Here is a 24,683-nt window from a genome sequence, read left to right as displayed (position 1 = left end):
ACTGCAACCGAGGTACATGCCCTTAGCGGGAACCGAACCCGGGTCTCTCCGGACCGCAGGCGGATGCTCTAACCGCTGAGCCAAACCAGCCAGGGCAGAATAACTGTTTTTAAATACCAAGGAGACTTTAGGACCCTGTCTCAAATAGTGCAACTCTATGACACAAAATAACTTTGATTTAATGGGAAAGGTTGCTACTAGATGCTTCTCAAGCTTCCTTGAAGGTGAAATAGAGAAACCAGATAGCCTTTTTTAATATTTAAAAATGTCTTAAAAAATTATTACATTGACACTGAATAAATTCACTCATTATCCCATTATCTAACAAATCAATTCTATCCATTTATCCACACTTTTTGATTCTTGCCCACATGGAAATGTATCTTTAAGTGGGCACTACTAATAGTTAATGTGTTATTATTTCTGTTTTTCTTATAAGTATTTTCCTGGCTAACCAAAATGTGATTATATCCGACTCATGAAACAGACTGAACAATATTAAGTACCCAAGAAGAGAGGGACAATGAAGTAAAAATGACATGTTATTTCATTAATATATTACTTTCCATCTTTTGTTACAATGACTGTATTAATTTTGCATTCTTCTCAGCAACAACTCTGATTTATCTTCTTGAAGCAGCATTATCATTATTATCTTTTAAGCAGGTAAGAAAGCTGGACCATCTCTCAACAACTCAACTACTTAATGGTTCTTTCTCAGATTTTAGCACTTAAGACTTGGTCAAGAATGCTCCCAGGCCACTTACTTATGTAGAACTTTGTGGAAATAAGAAAATTTAATTTATTTGTATACTAAAGTGAAATCTATGCATCCCTCCTCACCGAGACCATTCTCTAGAGAAAAAAAAAAAGGGTAGCAACAAGACTGAGAACCTTTCCACATGGATCACCTCTGTACAGCTCCTCTCCACTTCTCCAAAGCTAAATAAGGTTACTGTTCTTTGTGAAAAGTTTTCCATATTCACTATATTACTATGTATTTTCTCTAATAAGGTTTGTCTGGTATCTAATAAGGTTAGGGCTACTAACAAGCGCTGTCCCACACTGATTACATGTTAGGAACTGCTCTCCAGTGTGAGAAATTTGATGTACTATAAAGGGAGAGTTCTGGCTGAAGATAATTCCACACTGGTTACATTTATAAATCTCTTCTCCAATATGAATCCTCTGATGCTTAATAAGGTCATTTTTCCGAATAAAGGCTTTCCCACACTGACAACATTCATACGGCTTCTCTCCAGTGTGAATTCTCTGGTGCACAATGAGGGCAGAACTCTGACTGAAGGATTTCCCACAATCATGGCATTCATATGGTTTCTCTCCAGTGTGGGTTCTCTGGTGTGAGAAAAGGTGGGAGCTTCGACTGAAGCATTTTCCACAATCTTTACACTCGAAGGGTTTCAGTCCAGTGTGAGTTCTGTGATGCACAACAAGGTGAGATCTCTGGCTATAAGACTTCCCACATTCATTACATTCATAGGGCCTCACTCGAACATGAGTTCTCTGATGCAGAATGAGATGTGTGCTCTGTCTGAAAGATTTCCCACACTCAGAACATTCATAAGGCTTCTCTCCAGTATGAGTTCTCTGGTGCCTGATAAGCCGGGAGCTGTGAACAAAAGCTTTCCCACACTGACCACAGGTGTACAGTTTGTCCCCTGTGTGAGTCCTTTGGTGAGTGACAAGGTGAGAGAACCAGCTGAAGGACTTCCCACAGTCTTTACACTCATAGGGTTCCTCGCCAGTGTGAGTCTTTTGATGCCCAATGAGGTGAGAACTCCGGCTGAAAGATTTCCCACATTCTTTACATTCATAGGGTTTTTCTCCGGTATGAATAAGCCGGTGCCTGGTAAGATTAGAACGCCAGCTAAAGAATTTCCCACATTCCTTACATTCGTAGGGTTTTTCCCTACGTATACCCTTTGATACACCATGGGATGTGCCATGACTACGCGTGTTATCATTATTGGGGCATTTATAGGATTTATCTCCTGTGTGAGTTCTTGCAAATTGAATAAGGTGAATGTTCTGACAGAAGGTTTGGCCACATTCACTACTGTTACTTGCACAGCTTTCCTGATGACCACTAAAAACCAAATCATTTTTTAAACTTTTAGTACGTGAGTCATGTTTATGGAAATACTCTCTCAGTACCAGCTGGGCAGGAAGAAGACAGTTTCCCCCAAATTTATCATTTTCACTGACTTTCTCTGGAGGAAGTACTTTCTTCTGGGTGAATGCCACTTGCCTCAAATGTCTCTCCTGGTTTTTCTGATACTTGTCCAATTTGTCTCCACATTTCCAGACTTCTTCTAATGACAGATACCAGAGATCACTCCTTGCCATTCCTTCCATTTTAATGTCACAGGATGGTTTATTTTTAGAAATGCTCTTGTTAGACACTGATTTAATTTCAACTTCAGTTTCCCAATCTGAAAGAAATAAAAAAGTTTTGCAAAATTAAAAAGTATTAGCATTGGAATGGCGGTGCGTTCAGTGAGACAGAACAGGTGAGCCACTGAGAGCTGCTTTCAGACGTGGTCTGTAACCTCGACAGGAAACGAATGGGAAGAGCACAGCCGCACACAGGAAATGCGCTGGCAACACTACATAAAAGCAGCACAGAGAGTAGTGAGAAGCCATAGGACTGGGTATGCCACATGGGATCAGGACATTAGGGGGTGGGGGGGCAATAAAGGGAATCCCACAGAAAGGGATGCACTCCCTTTATCTAATCCGACTATTAAAGACAGAAGAACCTAATGTGTCTACTTGTGGCCAGGCCCTCTCCTTGACATGCATTCTTCATACCATAGCTAATTTAATGTTCCTGAACCATGAATGCAGTTATGTCAGGCAACGCCTCTTATCTACATGACCAAAGCACTACAACCTGAGATGCAGGGAAACACCTGACAGGTGTGGACATTAGGTATCAGACTGAAATGACTGCAGGCTGCACTGCGCTTGGAAAGCTGTCTGTCTGTACAAATCTACACAGGGTCACAAGCAAGTGTCCGGGCTGTTCTGCCATGCAAAGCCGGCTATTTGCAGCATGACTCCGATAAGCAACGCCCAAGACGGCTGAAGAGAAAAATTTCTGAGTATTGAGCTCAGAAAAGAAGATCAAGGAAAAGATCACTAACAGAGAACAAAGGAGGACGGAAACAAAAAACTACTTTCTATTTCTTAACCTAGAAGGCTGACTTTCTATATACAGGGAAGTAGGGAAAAAAGTAACGTTAAAAATCCACATAAAAACCAGCATTTTACATATTACATATTAAGATTACATTTAAATATTAAGATTAAAATAAAATAGGTATAAGTGGAGAAAACATTAAACACAGACCAGAGAGGGGTGCGAGCACAGGTATGTGAGAGCTGCGCCCCCTGGAGGAGAAGGAGCAGCGGGGCCTGGCGAGCTCTGCCGGGCTCCCTGACTGGCAGACACAGCACAGGGCAGTGGCAGTGCTGGGGCCCCGCTGCAGAGCCTGCACACAGAGGCTGTGGGGAGGAGCTGCATGAAAGGAAAAAAACAAGAAAACACAGAAAACAGACTCTGTAAAAATGAGAGACTGGGGATGCTAGAGTTGGTGGCAATAAGCAGGGCTCAAGCCAAGCACATCAAGAAAAAGGTTATTTTAATAAAGAAGTTAAGACACCTTTATCTCTGGATGCTAATGCCAAGACTGTAGAAAGACCAGAATGGGGAAGTAGAGGGTAAATAAATGGAGACTTCTTCTCAGAAAAGAGAACTAGTGACTACTATCTCCTGGAATGCTAGCCCAATGGGTCATCCAGGCTACTGCCTGAAACGAGGCTTGTCTGATCCTCACCTGGATGGGTATCTTGATGAATCCCTCTCTCCACCAGCCATGGCTCTTCCCCTTTTTCCAAATGGAGGATAACATCTGGCTTGGGAAGTTGATGTCCTGTTCACAGTGAAAGAGAGAATTGGACAAGGGTTAGCCCAGCCAGTGTGGCTCAGGGGATTGAGCGTCATCCCATGGACTGAGAGGTCCCAGACGATTCCCAGTCAGAGCACATGCCTGGGTTATGAACTCGATCCCCAAAAGGTGGTGTGCAGGAAACAGCCGACTGATGTATTTCTCTCACAGTTATGTTTCTCTCTCTCTCTCTCCCTTCCCCCCTCTCTCAAAAATCAATAAAAACATATTTAAAAAAAAAGAATTGGTAAGGGTTGGGAGCTCTGAGAAACATCGCAGGTTCAACCCCTTCACAGTCCCAGGAAACTCTGAAGAGCAGACAAATTGAGGCTATAGAGGCAGCAGAATGTGCATTTTTATTGTTTTATTATTATTACTTTGTTGTTGTTAATCCTTACTCAAGGATACTTTTTCCATTGATTTCTAGAGAGAGTGCAAGCGGGGGGCCGAGGGGGACTGATGTGACAAACACATCAATCGGTTGACTCCCGCACAACCCCAACCGGGGCTGGGGATGGAACCTGCAACCCAGGTATGTGCCCTTGACAAGGAATCGAACCCATGACCCTTCAGTCTGAGGGTTGATGCTCTAAACGCTAAGCCAAACCGGCCAGGGCCAAAATGTGCACTTTTAAAAATTCAACAAATTCAAACAATTTTTTTTCCAAAAAAGCAGGAGTACAAAAACCCTGTTCTAAATGCCCACAGAAATGAGGTCCCTGAACCCAAGCTCACACTCCGATAAATGACTCAGGGTCTCCATACTTTCTGGTCAATGAAGAACCTGAATCATCACAAGAAGTGCATCTCCAAAAACAGAGGCTAGTCTTACCCAAGGAAACTAGATTCTTGTAGTTTTCCAGCATCACATCTTTGTACATGACCTGCTGAGCAGCGTCCAGGAGCTTCCATTCCTCCCTGGTGAAGTTCACAAGTATATCCTTGAAGGTTACCAGTGTCTACAACATGAAACAAGTTGGTATTCAGCCAGATGTGTAACTCAGCCCTTCCTTTCCTGAATACTGACAGATAGTTTTGGTAGACAGCACTGGGGTAGGGAAAGAGAATAGACCAGAATTTATTCCAGGAGTCATTAGCATTTATGTTGGATTCTGGTCAACTCCTTAATTCTGGAACAGGTATTAGGTGCCTACTGTCCCAAAACCAGTTCTGTTACATTTTGGTTTAGAAATTGTCAGAAGCACTTTTATTTAAATAAAGTCTGCTATAAATAGTTATAGCATGGAGAACCAGAAACCAAAAGTTAATCTGTGTTTACATTATGTGAAACAAAGAGCATAAATTCAAGGCCAGAAAAGAGGGAAAAACAATCAAGTCAGGACAACTTAAGTCTTAACGGACCAACCTAGCCATTTGTTATGACCTAAAATAAATACCTACAACATTTTCTCTAAACATTTATAGGCAAAAAAACAATAAAATGGTGATGAGATTATATTTTTCTAGTAGCAAACCAATTTGACAAGAAAACAGACACAGAAGCAAAGCCTTTATTAGCCACATCAAAAAGAAGTGGTGATTAGGCGCTGGCCTGTCAGCTCAGTTGGTTATATACTCGACCCTAAATGCCAAGTCTGCAGGTTCGATCCCTGGTCAGGGCACATACAAGAATCAACCAATGAATGCACGAATAAGTGGAACAACAAATCAGTGTTTCTCTCTTTCTCTCTAAAATCAATAAATAAAAATTAAAAAAAACAAAATAAAACCCTGGCTGGTGTGGCTCAGTGCTCGGAGCGTTGAACCACGCACTGAAGGGTCTTGGATTTGGTTCCTGGTCACAGTGTGTATGGGAGGCAGCCAACTGATGTCTCTCTCTCATCAATGTGTTTTTCTCTTTCTCTCTCCCCCTCACCCTCTCTCTCTCCTTCCCTCCATACACCTCCATCTTCCACTCTCTCTAAAAATCAATGGAAAAATATCCTTGGGTGAGGATTAACAACAATAAATAAAGTGGTGATTATGCCCTGTGGCTTGTTTGGTTGAGTGCTGTCCCATGCACCAAAAGGTTGCTGGTTTGATTCCCAGTCAGGGAACGTGCCCAAGTTGTGGGTTTGGTCCCCAGTCCTAGAGTATACTGGAAGCAACCAATCAATGTTTCTCTCTCTCTCTCGCAAATCAATAAAAACATAAAAAAAAAAAAACCTACTTTAATAATTGAGGATTTCTCTCAAAGGCTATGAAGGTCTAAAAGGCAGTGGAATCATTTTTTAATGCTGAAAAAAACAACTATCAAGTAGAATTTCTATGTTGAATGAAAATATCAAAAATGATGCAAAATACATTCTCCCATGAACTAAAACAAACAGCACTGGTTACCAGCAGACTGACTACAAGACATGCAAAAGGAAAAAAAGGTAGTTCTTCAGGCATAAGGAAAACAATCCCTGAGAGAAACCTGAAAAATCATGAATAAAGAATGAGCAACAAAAACAGTAAATATAATAACCAGTTATGTTATCTTTAATCCTTCAAACTATGTAGGATAGTTGAGAGCAAAAACTGCAGCATTTTCTGGGGGCATTTCCCATGTGTGTGAGGCAACATGTGAGGAACCCTGTGAGGGAAAAGCTCAATGAGGTGCAGGGAGCCACGTCCCCCTCCAATCTCTGGGGGCAGACTGCTCCGAGATTCCATCTCCCTCAACACTTCCTGCCTTGGTGCAATCACGCTTGATAATCATGTTGTCTGAGTCCCTCCACACAACCACCCCTGAGGAGGAAGGAACACAGCCAGAACCACAACCAGGACAACCAGGGACTAGAGAAACCCTAACAGAAAAGAATATTCTCAGTTCTTTAATCTTCCTTGGAGGAGGTAGCTTGCTGTGAGTTCAGTTCCTTAGTGTGGTCAAAAAGTGTTTTCTTCTTCAATATTACCCTACCTGATTCCTGCCCACATTACTGATAAACTTGTGGTTTCTTTGATAAAAAAGGAAATAAAGCTATTTCTACTAACAAATGGTGCTAGTCTCCTGGAGTGTCTGAGATACAATTTCTGAATTGCTAGGAAAGGAACTTCAGGACTTAAGCAAAAAGGGTTTCTCAGTTGGAAGACAAAGAAGGCAGCTCAGCTTACGGGGAACTGGTCAGTTGGTGACTTGGCTTCCATGCCCTCCATGTGCTTGTTGATGTTTTCTTGAGTAATGAGAGATCCAAGAAGGCAAAGCTGGGGAAAAGAAAGAAACATGAAGAAAGTTTGCTGCGGCTGGGATGCCTAATTCCTTGGCCTAGAACCCCTCAGCACAGGCTGTCACACAGCCATCAATGCGCAAAGGACTATCAGAGCTAGCCCAGAAATCACAGGAGCAGGAAGAGAAGAGCTATGTAGACTGCCTTCCCCCTTAATCTCCAGAGTTTAATGCCAGATTTCATTTGGAATCAAACTCTTCTACCAAAAATTCTCTTTTTTGAGAATGTAAAATAGAAACAAAACCTGACCTGATCTAACATCCTTACTTTACAGATAAGTGTTTTCTCCAGTTGACTTCAGAAGGGAAGTCAAAGATTTGAAGCACAAGAAACATGTGAGCATTACTGGCCTGAAGATAGAAGGTATCATGTGGCAAGAAGTGTGGGCAGTCTGTGGGAGCTAAATGCAGCTCCCAGCTGATAGCCACCAAGGAAATAGGGAGCTCAGTCCTGTAGCCACGTGGAACAGAACCTGCCATAAATTAGAGTGAGCTTACAAGTAGATTTCCCCCTACACCCCCCAGCTGAGAACTCAGAGCAGCCAACACCTGATATCACTGGTTGGCTATCTGAGCAGAAAACCCAGCCACACTGTATCCGACTTCTACCTAGAGAACTGTTGAGCTGGAAAGTAGGTGCAGTTTGAAGCTGCTAAATTTGTGGAAATCTGTTACACAGCAAAAGAAAACAAATGCCCGGCCAATGATCTGTTAAGGGTATTTAAATATTAAGAAATATACATCTACTTATGTACTTGGCAGTGCCTGTCATTCTTTCTGGTAGATACTAATTTCCATTTGGTTTCATTTCCCTTCTCCATGAAGCACATCTTTTAATATTTTTTATAATGTGTGTCTGCTGGTAATAAACTGTTTCAGCTTATGTAAGTCAGACAAAATAAATGTCTTTATTTTGCTTTGTACCTTTTAAAAACAGCTTTGAGATATAACTCACATATCACACAATTCATCCACTCAAAGAATACTAATTCAGTGGTTTTGGTATATTACATCACTAATCTTTAAAATGATGGTAAAACATGTACAAAAAAGTTTGCATTTTAATCACTGCTAAGTCACCAGTTCAGTGGCATCAGTCATAGTGCTGTGCAGCCATCACTGCTAATGCCAAAACTTGTTCCTCACCCCAAACAAAGGCATAAACATTAAGCAATGTTCCTCCCTCCCTTCAAAACCCAAAAACCTCTAATATACTTTGTTTCTATGAATTTGCCTATTCTAGAAATAACAAGTAAAACATACAATATCTGTGTTTTTGTGCCTAGCTTATTTTACTTAGCATGCTTTCAAGGTTCATCCATGATGTAGCATGTATGACAACTTCATTCCTTCTTGGCTGAATAGTAATATCCAGTGTATGGATCACCCACCCTCTACTTATCCATTTATCTGGGTTGTTTCCACCTACTGGCAGTTAGGAATGCTGCTGCAATGAACATAGCATACAAGGATCTGCTGGAGTCTCTGCTTTCAGCTCCTCTGGGCACAGACCTAGGAGTGGAATTGCTATGTTATGTAGTAATTTTCTGATTTAGCTATTTGAGGACCCATCAAACTTCTCCACTGCAGCTGCATGATTTAACATTCACACCCGCAATATAGAAGGGTTAACCAGCAATATACAAGGGTAACAATTTTCCCCCAGACTTGACATGTCATACTATTTTTAAAAAATATTATAGCAGCCCTGGCCGGTTTGGCTCAGCGGTTGGAGCGTCGGCCTGCGGTACAGAGAGACCCAGGTTCAGTTCCCGCTAAGGGCACGTACCTCGGTTGCAGTTTGTCCCTGGCCCTGGTTGGTCGTGAGGGTGGCAACCACTCGATGTGTCCCTTCACATCGATGTTTCTCTCTCTCTCTCCTCCTCTCTCTCCCTCCGGCTCTAACTGAACAAAAACTGGAAAAATGTCCTCGGGTGAGGATAAAAAAATAAAAAATAAAAAAAATATTATAGCAATCCTAATAGTTAAGTGCTCACTCCTTGTGCTGTTAATTTGCATTATTTTCATGTGCTATTGACCATTTGGTACGTGCCCTTGGTGGGAACTGAACCCGGGGCCTATTGACTATTTGTATGATCTTCTTTGGAGAAATGTCCATTCAAGTTCTTTGCCTATTTTAAAACTGGATCGTTTGATTTTTGTTAAGTTGTAGTTCTTTCTATATTCTGGATATGAAACCCTTATCAGATATATATGATCTCTAAACATTTTCTCCCATTCCATACAATCTCTTACCTTTGTTGTTGAAATATATTTTTGGGGACTATAGAGTCTGAACTAGACAGTTTCCTTCCCTTTCAATGCGTGACAGATACAGACAGTTCACTCCCAGTACTCTGGGAATTAGAATTTTCCAGGCTGACTAGTAGTAACAGGCAATCCTCCCCATGTGAATGTCAGGTACTATACCCTGCTCCTTCAGAGCGTTCTTCCCCTGGCCTCAGGCAGTTTCCTCACACGTTTGCTGCCCTGTGCTCTGACAACTCAAGGGAGATCCTACGCAGATCTCTCCTCTGGTGTTCTGTCCTGTGATCCCCACCTGTTCTGCTCTCCCCAGATTCTCAGCTACATGCCTGGACTCAGGGAGTCTGCTGGCCTCCACTCCAGGTTCCCCTTCCTCTGCTATAACCTGCAAACCCTCTCAAGGCAATAAACTGGGGCGATAAGAGGGCTTACCTCGTTGGTTTTCCATCTCACAGGGATGACTGTCCTGCATTGTCTGACATCCAGCGTCTTCAAACAATTGTTTCATGTACTGTCTTTTTGTTGTTGGGTTGTTTGTGGAAGAAGGTAAATCCACTCCCTCTACTCCATCTTGGCCAGAAGCAGAAGTCTATAAACATTGCATTTTTAACTTGTTTTAAATTTAGACTACATTTTAAATTTCTTTATTTTGATTACTATGTTTGAATATTTTTGATATGTCTACTTTTATAGTTTTTTTATGTTTTGTTTTCTTTAATATGATTTGCCCGCTTTGTCTTCTGGAGATGTTAATGATTTCTACTTCCATTTTATGCACATTTATATAAATGAAAGCACAATGGCTTCTGCCCCTGCCCCCACCCCCCACCCCCACTGAATGCGTCTCCAACGACACCTATTACAGAGGGCATCTCTCAATTGTTCTTGAAACTACTTACTTTGCTTTCTTCCTCACCTAGTTTTGCTCTTTGGTACTTCTTAGTCTTCCCTAATGATTTAAAAAATCATGATTAGCTTAAACATTGTATCCTCAGTCTTTTCTGGTGTCTACTTTCAATGAGCCCAGGGCACTCTCTGGACACAGCACATCTACTTGCTTTGTCCCCAGTGTCTATCCTATTGCTCAGCACACAACAGGAACAAGTGTTTTGTCTAGAATGAATAGACCACTATGTCTTCTATCCCAACCTCGTTCCCTAACCCCAAGCATATAGTTCCAACTGTGGCTAACAGCATGGATTCTGTGGCCAGACTGCCTGGGTTAAAAAACTTGCTCCAGCCCTGGCCAGTTTGGCTCAACGGTTAGTCGGCGGCCTGCGGACCAATGAGTTGTGGGTCCCATTCCCATCAAGGGCAAGTACCTCAGATGCGGTTTGTCCTCAGGCCTGGTCAGGGTGGTGATGGAGGCAGCCAGTTGATGTCCCACCCCCCCACCCCCAACCCCCTCCGCCCACTCTATCTAAAGATAAATGGAAAAAATATCCTGAGGTGAAAATTTAAAAAAACAAAAAACAACCAAAACCTGCTCCATTACTTACTAGGTAGTTTCTTAATCTTTCAGCATCCCAGTCTCTTCATCTGTACGGTGGGGATAAAACAGTGCCTACCTCACAGATTATTATGATAATTAAATGTGTCAATATTTGTAAAACACACAGAACACTGCCAGACACAAGGATTATTTTTTCGTTAACTAAGAAGACAACTGGGAGCTTCCGGTTGGCGAACATGTGGAGAAGAGGGGTGCACACCTCCTCCCACACACTTTGCCTTATGCACCATTTCCATCTAGCTGTTCCTGAGTTATACCTTGTACAATAAACCAGTGATCTAGAGAGAGATTACTGGCATTTCATTATTTCCCACATAAATGGAGGAAACAATGATTTTGCTGTTTCTTATTTCAACAGTTTTGAAGGATTCTAATCCCTTAAATTAATAAATGATGCCATACAAGAAATTAGCGAAACCAAGCAGAGAATATGAAGCTGAGAACTATAAGCTGTCAAAGGAAAGGTGTTCTGCTCAGATCCCACTATAGCGAAGAGCCAGCTTTACCGTGGCATGTGCAGGAAGGCCTGCAGAGCAGGAAATTCAATACTTAAACTGCCCAAATGACCAAAAGTGCTGCCTGAAACTTTCTGTGAAAATAACCAGTTCTGACAATGTGAAGGAGAAAAACAACTGATTCCAACCTGTCAGTTACAAACACTTCAAGTCACTCTGAACTCTGAGCATCACTAACCTTACCCACTCCAGGAGAAATTCCTTCCTCATTCTGGAACTCCCTCCCTATAAAATGCATTCCTTCTAAAACAAAACAAAACAAAACATAAAAATGGACATCTGGTGACCCAGCAATGCTAGTGTCTCTCTAAACTTTGTCCTTTTAACATCCAATTGGTTATTACAATCTGTAAATTCCCTCTCCTAAATATCTCTTCCTCTAGATCCCTACTGTCGTGGCCTTAGTTCAAGCCCTCATACTTTTTTTTTCTAGTTTTTTTTTTAATCCTCACCTGAGGACATTTTTTCATTTTTTTGTTCAGATAGAGCGAGAGGGAGGGAGAGAAAGAGAAACATCGATGTGAAAGGTGCACATCGAGTGGCTGCCACCTGCACAACCCAACCAGGGCCAGGGACAAACTGCAACCGAGTACGCGCCCTTAACAGGAACCAAACCTGGGTCTCTCTGGACTGAAGGCCGACGCTGTAACCACTGAGCCAAACCGGCCAGGTCCTTTTTTGTTAATTTTATGTTTCCTCTATGCCCTCTTCCACCTCCACCCACCCCCTCCCCACAGCCCTCATAATTCTTTTTTTTTTCCCTTTATCCTCACCCGAGGACATTTTTTGATATTTTGTTCAGATAGAGTGGGAGGGAGGGAGAGAGAGAAACATCGACGTGAAAGGGACACATCGAGTGGTTGCCATCCTCACGACCCAACCAGGGCAGGGGACAAACTGCAATCAAGGTACATGCCCTTAGCGGGAACCGAACCCGGGACTCTCTGGACCGCAGGCCGATGCTCTAAACGCTGAGCCAAAACGGCCAGGGTGCCCTTATAATTCTTGACTTAGACATCCACCTGGCTTCTCTGCCTTCTGTCTCTGCCACTCAAGGGTCTACATTAGCGTCATTTCTACAAAACACGTTTCATTCCTTGATTCAAATTCTGTTGGTCTCCGAGAACTGCCAGGAAAATTGAAAATCAATAGACAAATTATGAAAAAAAATTTTTAAAAAAATATGGGGGCCAAATCCTTGGGCTTCCTCCCTCTGTGTCTGACTGCCATGCTACAGGACCAGGGCTGGGAATCAAACCCACAACCCTTCAGTCCTGGGGCTGACGCTCTAACCGCCTAGCCAAACCAGCCAGGGCTCAAAACTTTTAAAAGAAGATGAAGATACAAAGGAAAGAACAAAGTGCATGAGAGTCTTTTATAAAAATCCAAGTTATATTTTCTTGACAACTGAATTTAATCTATAAACACAACTGTTCTCATTTCTATCCATCCTTTATTTTTACTTTATATCTCCTAGTAAGGTTTTAAAGTTTTTTCATAGTTCAGCCACACTTCTCTCAAAAATAGTACTAGGTAATTTCTTCTCATCTTGAATAGACTTTCCTTTACAAAGGTGTATGAGGACTTGTTATTGAGGACAGTAAGGATTCTGTTAACATAAAGATTTCCTTCTAGTCACTTTACTAAAAATTCCTTGATGTTAACTGGTTCTCTCGTACATGTTGGGGATACAGTAATTCCTCAACAAGGATAATTTTGTAATCTTTCTTCCAGCTGGTCTTTGATTCATTGCAAATACTGTACTGTCCTAATCAGAATTTTGGGACAATTTTTATGTAAAATACCGATACATTTTCTCATTTAACGTAGGCTATGTATCTCCAACCCTTGCCCTGTGACTGGCACATGCCAAGAACCGGAGCGACAGGTATTGAGAGAAGGAACGAAAGAACAAATGAACACCTTTCAAGAAAAGGCAAAAAAAATTAGTGCAATTCACCCTTCAGGAGGCTTTTCAAGAAGGACACTTTCAGTAAAACAGAAGACGAGTCGATTAGGTCACACTTAGGCCCTAGAGAAAAGTCCGTGCAGTGCTGGGGCGGCCTGGAACGAAGCCCCGACTTCCCAGGGGGTAACGAGTGGCCGTGGGCAGCACTGCGGGCGACTTCCGACTTTTCAACAGAGCGGCCGCGAAGGTGCAGGGCGTGAGCACTACTCTGGGCGAGCCCTGGCCTCCGGCCCACCGGACCTCCGACATCATCTCTACTTGGTAACTGAGCGCAGAGGGGAAATGAAGTCGCGGTGACGTAGGAGCTGTCTGCGAGCAACCGCGGGGGAAACCCGCACACCGGTGAACCCGCTCCAGGTGCGAACACGCAGAGCAGGAAGCGGAGCCGGAGACGCGTCGCTGCGAAGGCACAAGCCCGGGTGACCTCGCGCACTGAACACCGACGAGCGACGTTGCTGTGAATACTGCTGGACCGAACCGAGAAACGTCGGTCCAGCCCTCTCCGCCGCCAGACGCGCTACACGCAGACCCACGCCATCAGCGGTCCGCGCAACCCCCACAGGTCCTCGAGTGGAACCCGGCACGCGTCTCCAGACCACCGCGACGACGCGGGGTGTCTCCGGGAGACGCAGCGTGACCACTAAGACAGGTCCGGCCCTGACGGAAGGACACTTTCAGCAGACTCTAGAACCGCCGAACGCGAAATGTCCACCCTCGGGTCCCGGTCGCGGGTGGGGAGGAAGCGGGCGAGAAGAAACCTGCGCCAGCGAGGACCCAGGGCTCCCCGTGCCCACCCGGCACCTCCCGGCCCGGGGCACAGGGACGCGCGGCTCCCGCGGCCGCAGGCACGCAGCGCCGTCCAGGGGCAGCCACACCCTCGGGGCAAACCCGCGAGCAGAACCCTCCGCGGACGAGACCGCCGTCCGCCACGCGAAGAGGCGCAGAAGCCGCGCTCTCACTGCAAGGCCCACACGCGTCCGACTCCGGCAGACACGCCCCCGGCACTGGCGCGCGTACCTGCGAGAAGCCCTGGAGACCAGAGGGCAGCGGTCCCGTCACGACGGCGGCAGCCGCGGCTCCGGCCTCAGGGGCGTCGCGGCACAGCTGGCCTGAGGCCCACCCGGCGGTCTCCCGCGCGCGCGCGCCCGGACCCCTCCCGCCCACGCCGGGCCGACGGCCGCCTGCGCACCTCCGAGACCCTGGCGCACACAGCGTCCCGCGGAGCGACCCCTAGGCCGAGCACGGCGCCGTGACGCGAAGCCCAGAATCCCTCCGCAGGGCGGCGCGGGGGCTCCTGGGAAATGTAGTCCCGACCCTCGAGAGCGCTGCGAGCCCCGCCGTCCTCCGGGCGGCCTCGAGGCGCCCTTCTCGCGGGGGCCCGGTAGTTCCGACGCAGAGAGGCAGGCACCCAGACAGCAGGTGAGCGCGATGGAGTTCGCACACCTTGAGGAAACGCGGCGAGTGGGAGGGGAGATGGGGAGCAGTCACCCACGTTCTGGTGTGAGCAGGAAAGGCCCTGCCCAGAAAGCAGCCGGGACACGGGGACTGAAGAGGGCGTGATGCTTAGCGCGGGGGCTGGCGGGGGGCGACGCGGTGCAGGACCGCCTCTTAGGCGAAGACCTTCCCGGGGGCGGGGCCGGGCGCGGCGCAGGTGAGCCGGGGGCGGTCCCGCCGGGGAAGCTGCTGCGTCTGCAGGGGCGGCTGGGGCGGGTTAAGGGTCGGACTTGATTCGAACTGAAAGGAGCAGGCAACGCTTCTTTGTTTCTCCTGGGGCTTTCCCGAAGGTCTTAATCCCTTTATCTATTTATGGGTTGCACCACAGTAATACACTTTATCCAAAGAAAACCTTAAAAGGGACTTAAAGTTGTGTGCGCAATATTTGATATTAAAGAATTATTGCCAATTTAGTAGGTTCGATAATATCCTGGTTATGATTTTTGAAAGGTTTTTGTTCAGAGATAAATTCTGAAATAATTACAAATATGTCATTTCCAGATTTTTCAAAATAGAGTGATGAGTGCTTATTATATTGTTACATTGTAGTTACAGTTTTTCTGTTCAGCTATTCTTGTATTCCTGCTTGAGTGTGATACAGCATTACTACTTTAACACACTGCCATATTTAATGTATTAATATTTTACTTAGGACTTTTTCAGTGTTCAGAATTATGACTCCACTTTAATCTTTCCACATTCTAGCCTTTGTATTGGCCTGAAAATATTTTATAAGTTTCAATAATTTGGGAAGCATAGCTTTTTTTTAAAAAAAATTTTTTTTAATCCTCACCCGAGGACATTTTTCCATATTTTGTTCAGATAGAGTGGGAGGGAGAGAGAGAAACATCGACGTGAAAGGGACACATCAAGTGGTTGCCACCCGCAGGACCCAACCAGGGCCAGGGACAAACTGCCACTGAGGTACGTGCCCTCAGTGGGAAACGAACCCGGGTCTCTCTGGACCGCAGGCGGACACTCTAACCACTGAGCCAAACCGACCAGAGCTAAAAATTATTCTTTAAAATAGTTTTTCCCTTAAAAGTTTGGGCTGAAAATCTTTAGGGGTAGATGCTTTACTTATGACACAATAATTTATGGTAGTTGATTGATTTAGGTTCTGTTGTTCTTAGCCACTTTTGGACACAAGTTTTTACAAAAAATTATTCATCTGATCTGAATTTTTAAGTTTGCATAACGTTCATGTTATTTTTATAGTGACTTTTAACAACACTGCTTTTTAATGATATTTTAAAATCACTGCTGTGCCCTGGACAGTGTTTCTCAGTAGTTACAGCGTTGGCCCAGGCACTTCAAAGGTCTCAGTTTGATTCCTGGTCAAGGTATGGCACATACCTAGGTTGCAAATTCAATCCCTGCCCCACCAGGGTGCAACCAATCAATGTGTCTCTCTCACGTGGAGATTCCCCCCCCCCCACTCTCTCTAAAAAACAAAAAAAAATCAATAGAAGAAAAATCCTTGTATGAGGATTAACACAAACAAAACCTAAAAATAAAAAAATAAAAACCACTGCTGTGATTGTAGCTTTGTATTTTTAGTCTAATATTTACTTGAGTCATTTTTTCTTGATTCATCTTTTCAAAGAAGCAGATTTGGATTATTTTTTTTTGATTTCTCTTTTGGTTTGTCTTACATCTTTGTATTTTTTCTGTTCTCTAATTTTTGCTGTCATTTCTAAAATTTTACTTTGTTGCTATTTTTGTAATTCTTGACTTGATTGCTTAATTATTTTCTCAGTAATTTGCTTTAGAGAAAATTTGTATTTACATTAAGTCTCATATGTTAAAAGGCTCATTATAAAAACAGGGGGGGCCTGTTTCTTCTAAGTGGCAGCAGCTTATTTAAAATGCCTTTGAAATTCCTTTAAAGGTAAAAACCTGTCATACAATCTTATTATTTTTCTCTCTTTCTGAACACACATCCCCAGAAACCTTCCTTCTTCCTACTATCTAGACCAGTGATGGTCCACCTTTTTCATCTCACACAAACTAATTACTAAAATTCTGCAGCACACACAAAACAGTTACCAATCTGACAAAGTGATAGGTATAAATTTGATTCATTCATATCAGATGGCTATTGTGTTGGCTTTTTTGTTTTTTATTGACAGTCTAAACTAAAAAAGGTCAGTGCCCTGATTAATAGTCAGGTATTGCATGTTTTAAAAATTCTTGTGGGCCCTGGCCGGTTTGGCTCAGTGGTTAGAGCGTCGGCCTGCGGTCCTGAGAGACCCGGGTTCGGTTCCCGCTAAGGGCGCGTACCTCGGTTGCAGTTTGTCCCTGGCCCTGGTCGGTTGTGCGGGTGGCAGCTACTCGATGTGTTCCTTTCCCATCGATGTTTCTCTCTCTCTCTCCCTTCCTCTCTCTCCCTCCCACTCTGCCTGAACAAAAAATGAAAAAATGTCCTCGGGTGAGGATAAAAACAAACAAACAAACAAAAAAAATTCTTGTGGCACACTAGTTGAAATTCACTAATCAGTTGTTTTTATTCCTCACCTGCGGATATGTTTTTCTTGATTTTAGAGAGAGAGGAATGGAAAGGGGGAGAGAGAGGGAGAGACAGACAGACATGGCTGTGAGAGAGAAACACAGACTAGGGATTAAACCCATAACCTAGGTATGTGTCCTGACTGGGAATTGAACCCACAACCTTTTTGTTGTATGGGATGATCCTCCAATCAACTGAGCCACTGGGCCAAGGCTGATCAGTTATTCTAGATATACGTGTGTGTGTGTGTGTGTGTATTTCTTGACTTTAGAGAGAAACATCTATGTGAAAAACATTGATCCGTTGCCACCCATATGCACCTGACCACAGTCTGAACCTGCAACCCTTGCATGTGCCTTGACTGAGAATAAAATTGGAGACCTTTTGGTGCATGAGAAGATGCTCAACCAACTGAGCCACACAGGCCAGGGCTGGTCGGTTAGTTCTTCTTTAGGCATGCAGCCTACTGGCCTACTGGGACTTCCCTTTACCCTCAACCACTCCATCATCTCATCTCTCTGTTAGATCTCCTGTTTTCTGGAAACATCTTTTTTCCAGGATTATGATCCTGTTACTTTCAGACAAATCTATTTCTACATAATATACCCAAAAGTAACAGAGCTGTATGTTTCTAGTTTAGGGACATAGAACCTACCTATCTAAATTAAAATGACAGTTCTGTAATCTAAAACTGACCTCTGTTTAAGTCTAACACTGATAGAAAGCTTGCATTTGAAGGTTACCATCTAATCTTCAAAAAGCGAGATCTGTAGAAATATTAGCATAATAATCACATGAATACTATGATCCTCAAAGTCTCCAACTATCTTTTGTATTCACACTATGTTGTTTGTTTTTTTAATATTAAAGCTATTATAAAAATTATTCAGGAAAGTTCTATACCATCTAATACTGTTAAGGCCTCACTCCCAAAGCTTGGAACATAGTCCATGCTTCTTTGTGGATCCCTCTCAAGCTTTACATAGACTAATATAAGGAAATATGGACTTTGGGTGGAGAGAGAGTAAATGGAGGTAATCAAATGAATGTTTGTTTCAAAGTCACATTATCTATCTTTAGTAACTCCATTAATTACTAAGTAAGGTAGCAGCCCTATCGTCAGTCCTATTAAGCATGTGTGAGGTTACTTTGGTAAATACCAAGTTATATGTAGAATAAATAAATTTACCTAAAACAGTTGTTTTAAGCAGGAAAATTATGTTGCCATTGGGGAAAAAAAAAAGTACCAAAATATGCATGAAATTTAATTAAACAGTGAAGCCTTTTTTGACTGGTTCTCTTTAGCTTTACTTTCTTTTTAATAATGCATGCTCCTTCCACCCAGGGCTGAGGAGTAGTCTGCAGGAGACGCCAGTATAAAGAACCAAGATGACAGTTCTGGAAGGTGGCCAAGGATGACTATGTTGCAGTGAAGATTGAAGCTGGTCAGACCTTGCTGGGAAGTAGGGAGAAGGGTCCACTTTTTTTTTTTTAACCTTGCCTCCAACGGGGCCCTGTTTCCACCTTCTTTTATTTTTTATTATCCTCACCCAAGGACATTTTTCGATATTTTGTTCAGATAGAGTGGGAGGGAGAGAGAGAGAAACATCGACGTGAAAGGGACACATCGAGTGGTCGCCACCCACACGACCCAACCAGGGCCGGGGACAAACTGCAACCGAGGTCCGTGCCCTTAGCAGGAACCGAACCTGGGTCTCTCTGGACCGCAGGCCGATGCTCTAACTGCTGAGCCAAACCGGCCAGGGCTCCACCTTCTTTTAACTGAACCTGCCTCTTCCCCAACAGGGAACATGCTGTGAAATACATGCCTGCTCTGATTGAATCAGAGAAACAAGAAAAGAAATACGCTGATCTCTCTACCCTATTGTGCAGGCAGGTGTTGCTTTCAGATTCTAAAGATGGCAGCTGTTGACCTGTCCCCCATATGGGCTCTGACTGCACAGGACTCTGCCTGTGTCTGTGTGAGAAATACCGGGGAGGAAAGGATGGTAGCTGGATTTCCAGCCACCTGGTTACAGGGACTAGTGACCTTGGAAGATGTGGCTGTGGAGTTCACACAAGAGGAGTGGATGCTGCTGGACTCTGCTCAGAGAAGTATGTACAGAGATGTGATGCTGGAAAACTACATAAATCTCACCTCAGTGGCATGTCAATTATGCAGGCCTTCAGTGATCTGCCAATTGGGTCCAGAAGAGAGAAGAACAATGAAAACGAGAATTCCTAAAGGCACCTATCTAGATTGGAAGATTCAAATTAAAAACACAGAAGCAGCTCCTAAGCAGAATCTTTTTTGGGAAAACATATCCAATGGTACAATGGTAAGACCCACAATGAATGGTTGGTCTTCGACATTAAGAGAAGACTGGGAATTCCAGAAGATCACAAAACAGCACAATATCCAAGAGGGTAATTTGAAGCAAATGATATTTACCCAAAAGAAAACAGCACATCAGGAGAGCTCCTGTGACTATCATGAATTGGAGGAAAACTCTAACCTTAAATCAGAACTTATTTTGTCAAAGACAGTTCCCAAAACCAAACATTGCCATAACTGTTACTTAAATATTGAGTGTTGTTTGAAGCATAATTCAATTCTAGGCAATTATGAGAAAAACTCTGTAAGTGAGAGACTCTGTGAAAGTCATCACTGTGACAGAGCTCTGTGGCATCTTGAAATAATTAAAACAGCACAAAAAGAGCACACACGCTCCAAACATGGTAAACATTTCAAACATAGCATGTTTCCTTTACCTAACGATTTCCATTTAGTGGGAAATTCCTATGAATGTAATAAAACTTTTTGTCATCATTCATCCCTTAAGCAACAGGAGCAGTCTCCTACTGGAGAGAAACATTATGAATGTAATCAGTGTGGGAAAGCCTTCAGAAGGATTTCTAATCTTATTTTGCACAAGAGAAGTCACATGGGCGAGAAGCAATATGAATGTAAAGAATGCGGGAAAGTCTTCAATGATTCCTCAACCCTAAGGAGACATGTAAGAACTCATACAGGTGAGAAACCCTATGAATGTCATGAATGTGGGAAAGCTTTCAGTCAGAAAACATCTCTTAAGGCCCACGTGAGAACTCACACTGGAGAGAAACCTTATGAGTGTAATCATTGTGGAAAGTCTTTTGGAACAAGTTCTTACCTTATAGTGCACAAGAGAATACACACTGGGGAGAAACTCTATGACTGCAGCGACTGTGGGAAAGCCTTCAACACAAGCTCTCACCTCAAAGTTCACAAGAAAATACACACTGGAGAAAATCTTTACGAATGCACTGATTGTGGGAAAGGTTTTAGTGGTCTTTCGTCCCTTAGAATGCATGTGAGAACTCACACTGGAGAGAAACCCTATGAATGTAAGGAATGTAGGAAATCCTTCAGTGTTTCCTCTTCCCTTAGGAGACATGTGAGAACTCACACTGGAGAGAAACCCTACGAATGTATTCAATGTGGAAAAGCCTTCAGTCAGAGTTCTTCACTTGTTATACACAAGAGAATCCATACTGAGAGAGAATCCTTGTAAGTGTTTTGAATGTGAGGTTGCCTTTTTCATTGTCTTAAGGTGGACTGCAAGTTCATTATATCAGTCTTCTCTAAAATAAGCATTTAAGGCTACATATAGTCCTCTAACCACTCCTTTAGCTATGTAACACATAGTGGTCTGTGTTTGTTGTTTTACATCTAAATGCTGTACATGACTTTTTGACCCACAGCTATTTAGAATTATGTATCTGTAATGCGTGAGGTCATTTTCTGTTATAATTGATTTCTAAGTGAACTGCATTATGTTTAGAGTATCTGGACTATAGTACTTTATTGAGAGTTGCTGTGGCAGATATTGCTGTAGCCAATTAAACAAGCTCATCCTACCCTCCTGATGACCCTCCTCTGGCTGATAATACCAATACATCCAGCTACAAAATTTTCCTGTCTCCTTGCAGCCAAGTGCAGCCATATCCCTCATTCCTGATTAATCAATAATAGACTATTTCACTACCAACAGACCTTTTATTCTTTACCTTTCTGCCTTTCCCATTCTTTTCCCTTAGAATTTTCCATTCCTAGACCTGAAGGAGACATCTTGTAACTATGAGAATAAAAACCTTGGCCTACAGATGAATAAAGATCCTGGTTCCCCAGCCCTGGCCAGTTTGGCTCAGCAGTTAGAGCATCAGCCTTTGGATCAGAGTCATCAGTTCAATTCTGGCCAAGGGTGTACTTGGTTGTGGTTTTTTAAAATTCTTTTTCCATTATTGATTTTAGAGAGGAAGTGAAAGGGAGAGAGAGATAGAAACATCAATGAGAGAGAATATCGATTGGCCACCTCCTACAACCTGGCCCACAACCTGGGTCAATGCTCAACCACTGAGCCACACCGGCCAGACTCTCTTCAATGTTTCTATTTCTCCCTCTCCCTTCCTCTCTCTCTCTCTCTCGTCAAAAAAGGAGGGAAAGTATTTTTTAAAAAAGGATAGACATTTTCGCCCTGGCAGATTTGGCTCAACAGTTAGAGCGTCAGCCCGCAGACCAAAGAGTCGCAGGTTCCATTCCGGTCAAGGGCATGTACCTCAGTTATAGTTTGTCCCTGGCCCTGGTCAGTCGTGCAGGAGGCAACGAGTCGATGTGTCCCTCTCATGTCGATGTCTCTATGTCTCTGTCTCTCCCTCTCTCTTTCCCTCCCTCCCTCCCTCCTTCCCACTCTATCTGAAGATAAATACAAAAATATCCTTGGGTGAGGAATTAAAAAAAAAAGGATAGACATTTTCATTAGGAGTGTGATAGTTTTATAATGTGTGGAAAATTGAATAACCATGACAACACAGTAAGAAAATACTGTAAATCAGAGCCATAATGGTTGTATTCCTGATTATTTTTCACATAAATTTCACACATCTTAATATGCAAACCTAAGAAAATTGTATGTCTGAAATACAAACTTCTTCCACTACATAGATCAAAATGTTCAAACTAGATGTTTACCCATTCACATGTATTGACATGGTCACACTATAGAGCACCATTGTTTCTCTGTCCCAACAGTACAATATAAATTCGAACTGAAATATTATACAAGTAATTTAAAGTGAAAGATCATACACCCTTTTCCTGTTGTTTGTTTTTATATCTTAATGTTTCTGGCTATTACACAATTTCATCTTGAAAAAACAGGCAAATTTTATTGTTTTCTGCCTCTGAAAAGCATCACAGCTTATAACAAACGATGTGTTAAATGATGGAAAGATGATGTATGTACTACAATCGAATAAAAGAAAGCAACTATGATCCTGGCCAGCACCTTCTTGCAATGACAAATAAAGTGTGCTGTATAAGCAAAATCATCCACAATCTATCCATTTTATTTTTTCAGTGGCAAGGTGGTTTTGACATCTCTTTTACTGTATAATCTAAGAATTATCTGTATTTTAGTTTAAGTAAAAATAATAGTTCTTACTTTCTGAAATATCGTGCCACAAATTAGAGGACTTTTTGAATGAGTTGAGAATGCTGTGGTGTGAAGGGAGGAAAAAGTTGTGTTTTTTTTGACAAAATGATTCACATAATATATCTGTGAGCTGAACTACTTGTAAAGGTACTTCTTGCCTGATTGCCCTTCACTTACCTGATCATAGGCCTCTTGTCATTTTTTTCTCCATCACTCTTTCCCTTGCTCCAATAAGGAGGTCACATTTGGTTTAGAAATAGAAACTCCTGCTTACAAGAGAGAAAATAGATACTTCAAAATATTATAGTTTTTCTCAGCTACAGACCCAATCTCTTAGTAAAGGGACAGCTATTACAAGAAAAAGAGCAAGAGGAAAACGTACCCACTTCACACTCCTACTCATCAGTCTGGCAATTTAGTCCACACCCTAATATTCCCTATAGAAATAGCAAAGATATCTAAATTCAGACTCTGAATTTGGAGGAATCGTAACCTCCTCAGACAAGGTTCCCATGGTTCTCCAACACTACATTCCCATAAAATTCTTTTGGATGGGGTCTAGTCAGCCCCACTCCTGAAAAAAAGTCTGCAGCCATATCCCGGAATGTTACAAACCTCTGAAATGACAAATAGATTCTTGGCCACCAGAGAACCCACACACGTGCTCCTGGGGAAGTAACGAGCCTTGCCACCCTGTGGGGAAAAGGATCCGCACAACGGAATTGTTCTGGGGGAGTTTGAGGCGTTGGCTAATGTTCTAGAAAAGTAACGGCCTGGCAGCAGCTCTGTGGTCTGCTATCACTCTGAATGGGAAAGAAACCGCTAGGCTCTCATTTTGTGAAAGATTTACATACAGATGAAAAAAATAAATGAGGCACTTCTTCAAGTAGTAAACTCCATACGGCACACACTGCATTGAGGAGAGTTGTCAGAAGAGGCAGTCAGTTGCTTCAAAGATAAGAGAAAACTTTACCTGGGACATTAAAAAATGGGCAAGGTGTACATGGAAAGTGAACATAATATGATTTATTTTGACAAGTATGAGCTTACAAAATAAATGTTCTCACTGTAAATGCAACAGAAGAGGAAAACTACCTTGGCATTTTCTTGTAATATACCTTATTTACATTTATTTTTGACTAAGACATGTATAGTCAGATTCAAGGATAAACATGAATTAGCGTAAGCTTAAATCCAACTACTATCTCAGTTAAAACCATAAGACAACTAAAAATGTTTCTATAATTATATTTGTATAATGTTTTCACAAAAGCACACTACTCTTGCTGTCAATGTTGTGATAGTTGCATTTTCAGAATCTCATATGCTGTTGGAAAAACACTCAGCGAGTACCAGATTAAATAAAAATCAAAAGATTTACTTATAGCTCTTTTCTGAATTTGCTTTAAAAAAAAAAAAAAAAAAGTTTCCCACACGGATTCCCTCCAGTGTGACTTACGAGAGCTCTTAGGACTTTCCGCCATTACAGTGGTACTTTTTCTCCAGTGTAATTCTACAGGGTTAAAATACTGCAGAAAGTCAACCTATATTTAGTTCATTTAGGGTTGCTTTTTCTTCTTAAAAGGGTATTTTAAAATTTGGTAACAATTGTATGGTACAGCCCTGGCCAGTTTGGCTCAGCGGTTAGAGCATTGGCCTGCGGTGCAGGGAGACCCGGGTTCGGTTCCCGCTACAGTCCTTACACTCATGGGGTTTCTTTCCAGTGTGTATCATCTGATGTTTCACAAGGTTTGAGATCTGA

The 24,683-nt window shown here is 42.8% G+C and overlaps 3 protein-coding genes across 3 annotated transcripts; 2 read left to right on the top strand and 1 right to left on the bottom strand.

Annotated features, from left to right (window-relative positions):
- Positions 1 to 89: 89 nt before the first annotated feature.
- ZNF10 (zinc finger protein 10) lies at positions 90 to 24,174 on the bottom strand. The gene is made up of 10 exons (XM_036276496.1): positions 23,537 to 24,174; positions 23,304 to 23,358; positions 23,099 to 23,187; positions 10,347 to 10,396; positions 9,880 to 10,036; positions 7,071 to 7,160; positions 4,804 to 4,930; positions 3,861 to 3,956; positions 2,270 to 2,453; positions 90 to 1,867 (listed from the first exon to the last, which is right to left on the bottom strand). The coding sequence occupies exons 6-10, from the start codon at positions 7,110 to 7,112 to the stop codon at positions 994 to 996; spliced, it is 1,323 nt and encodes a 440-aa protein (XP_036132389.1). The 5' UTR covers positions 7,113 to 7,160; positions 9,880 to 10,036; positions 10,347 to 10,396; positions 23,099 to 23,187; positions 23,304 to 23,358; positions 23,537 to 24,174; the 3' UTR covers positions 90 to 993.
- Positions 8,513 to 11,642, top strand: DEFB116 (defensin beta 116). The gene is given in 4 exon segments (XM_036277313.1): positions 8,513 to 8,558; positions 11,450 to 11,489; positions 11,491 to 11,586; positions 11,588 to 11,642. Coding segments are annotated over 4 exon segments (237 nt in total).
- On the top strand, positions 20,393 to 21,001 carry ZNF891 (zinc finger protein 891). Its single transcript, XM_036277311.1, has one exon. The coding sequence runs from the start codon at positions 20,393 to 20,395 to the stop codon at positions 20,999 to 21,001; it is 609 nt and encodes a 202-aa protein (XP_036133204.1).
- Positions 24,175 to 24,683: the final 509 nt, after the last annotated feature.

The sequence above is a fragment of the Molossus molossus genome, unplaced genomic scaffold (genome assembly GCF_014108415.1).
Source record: "Molossus molossus isolate mMolMol1 unplaced genomic scaffold, mMolMol1.p scaffold_m16_p_22, whole genome shotgun sequence".
Classification (NCBI taxonomy): Eukaryota; Metazoa; Chordata; class Mammalia; order Chiroptera; family Molossidae; genus Molossus; species Molossus molossus.
This window is presented reverse-complemented; position numbering and strand designations above follow the sequence as displayed.

What these genes read in the sequence shown, in the direction of transcription:
- ZNF10 (XM_036276496.1), bottom strand. Translation starts at nt 7,112, where the DNA reads ATGGAGGGCATGGAAGCCAAGTCACCAACTGACCAGTTCCCC. An exon ending in CACCAACTGACCAGTTCCCC is followed by an intron (nt 4,931 to 7,070) that starts GTAAGCTGAGCT and finishes TTCATGTTGTAG; the next exon opens with ACACTGGTAACCTTCAAGGA. An exon ending in TCATCAAGATACCCATCCAG is followed by an intron (nt 2,454 to 3,860) that starts GTGAGGATCAGA and finishes TATTTCTTTCAG; the next exon opens with ATTGGGAAACTGAAGTTGAA.
- ZNF891 (XM_036277311.1), top strand. Translation starts at nt 20,393, where the DNA reads ATGGGCGAGAAGCAATATGAATGTAAAGAATGCGGGAAAGTCTTCAAT.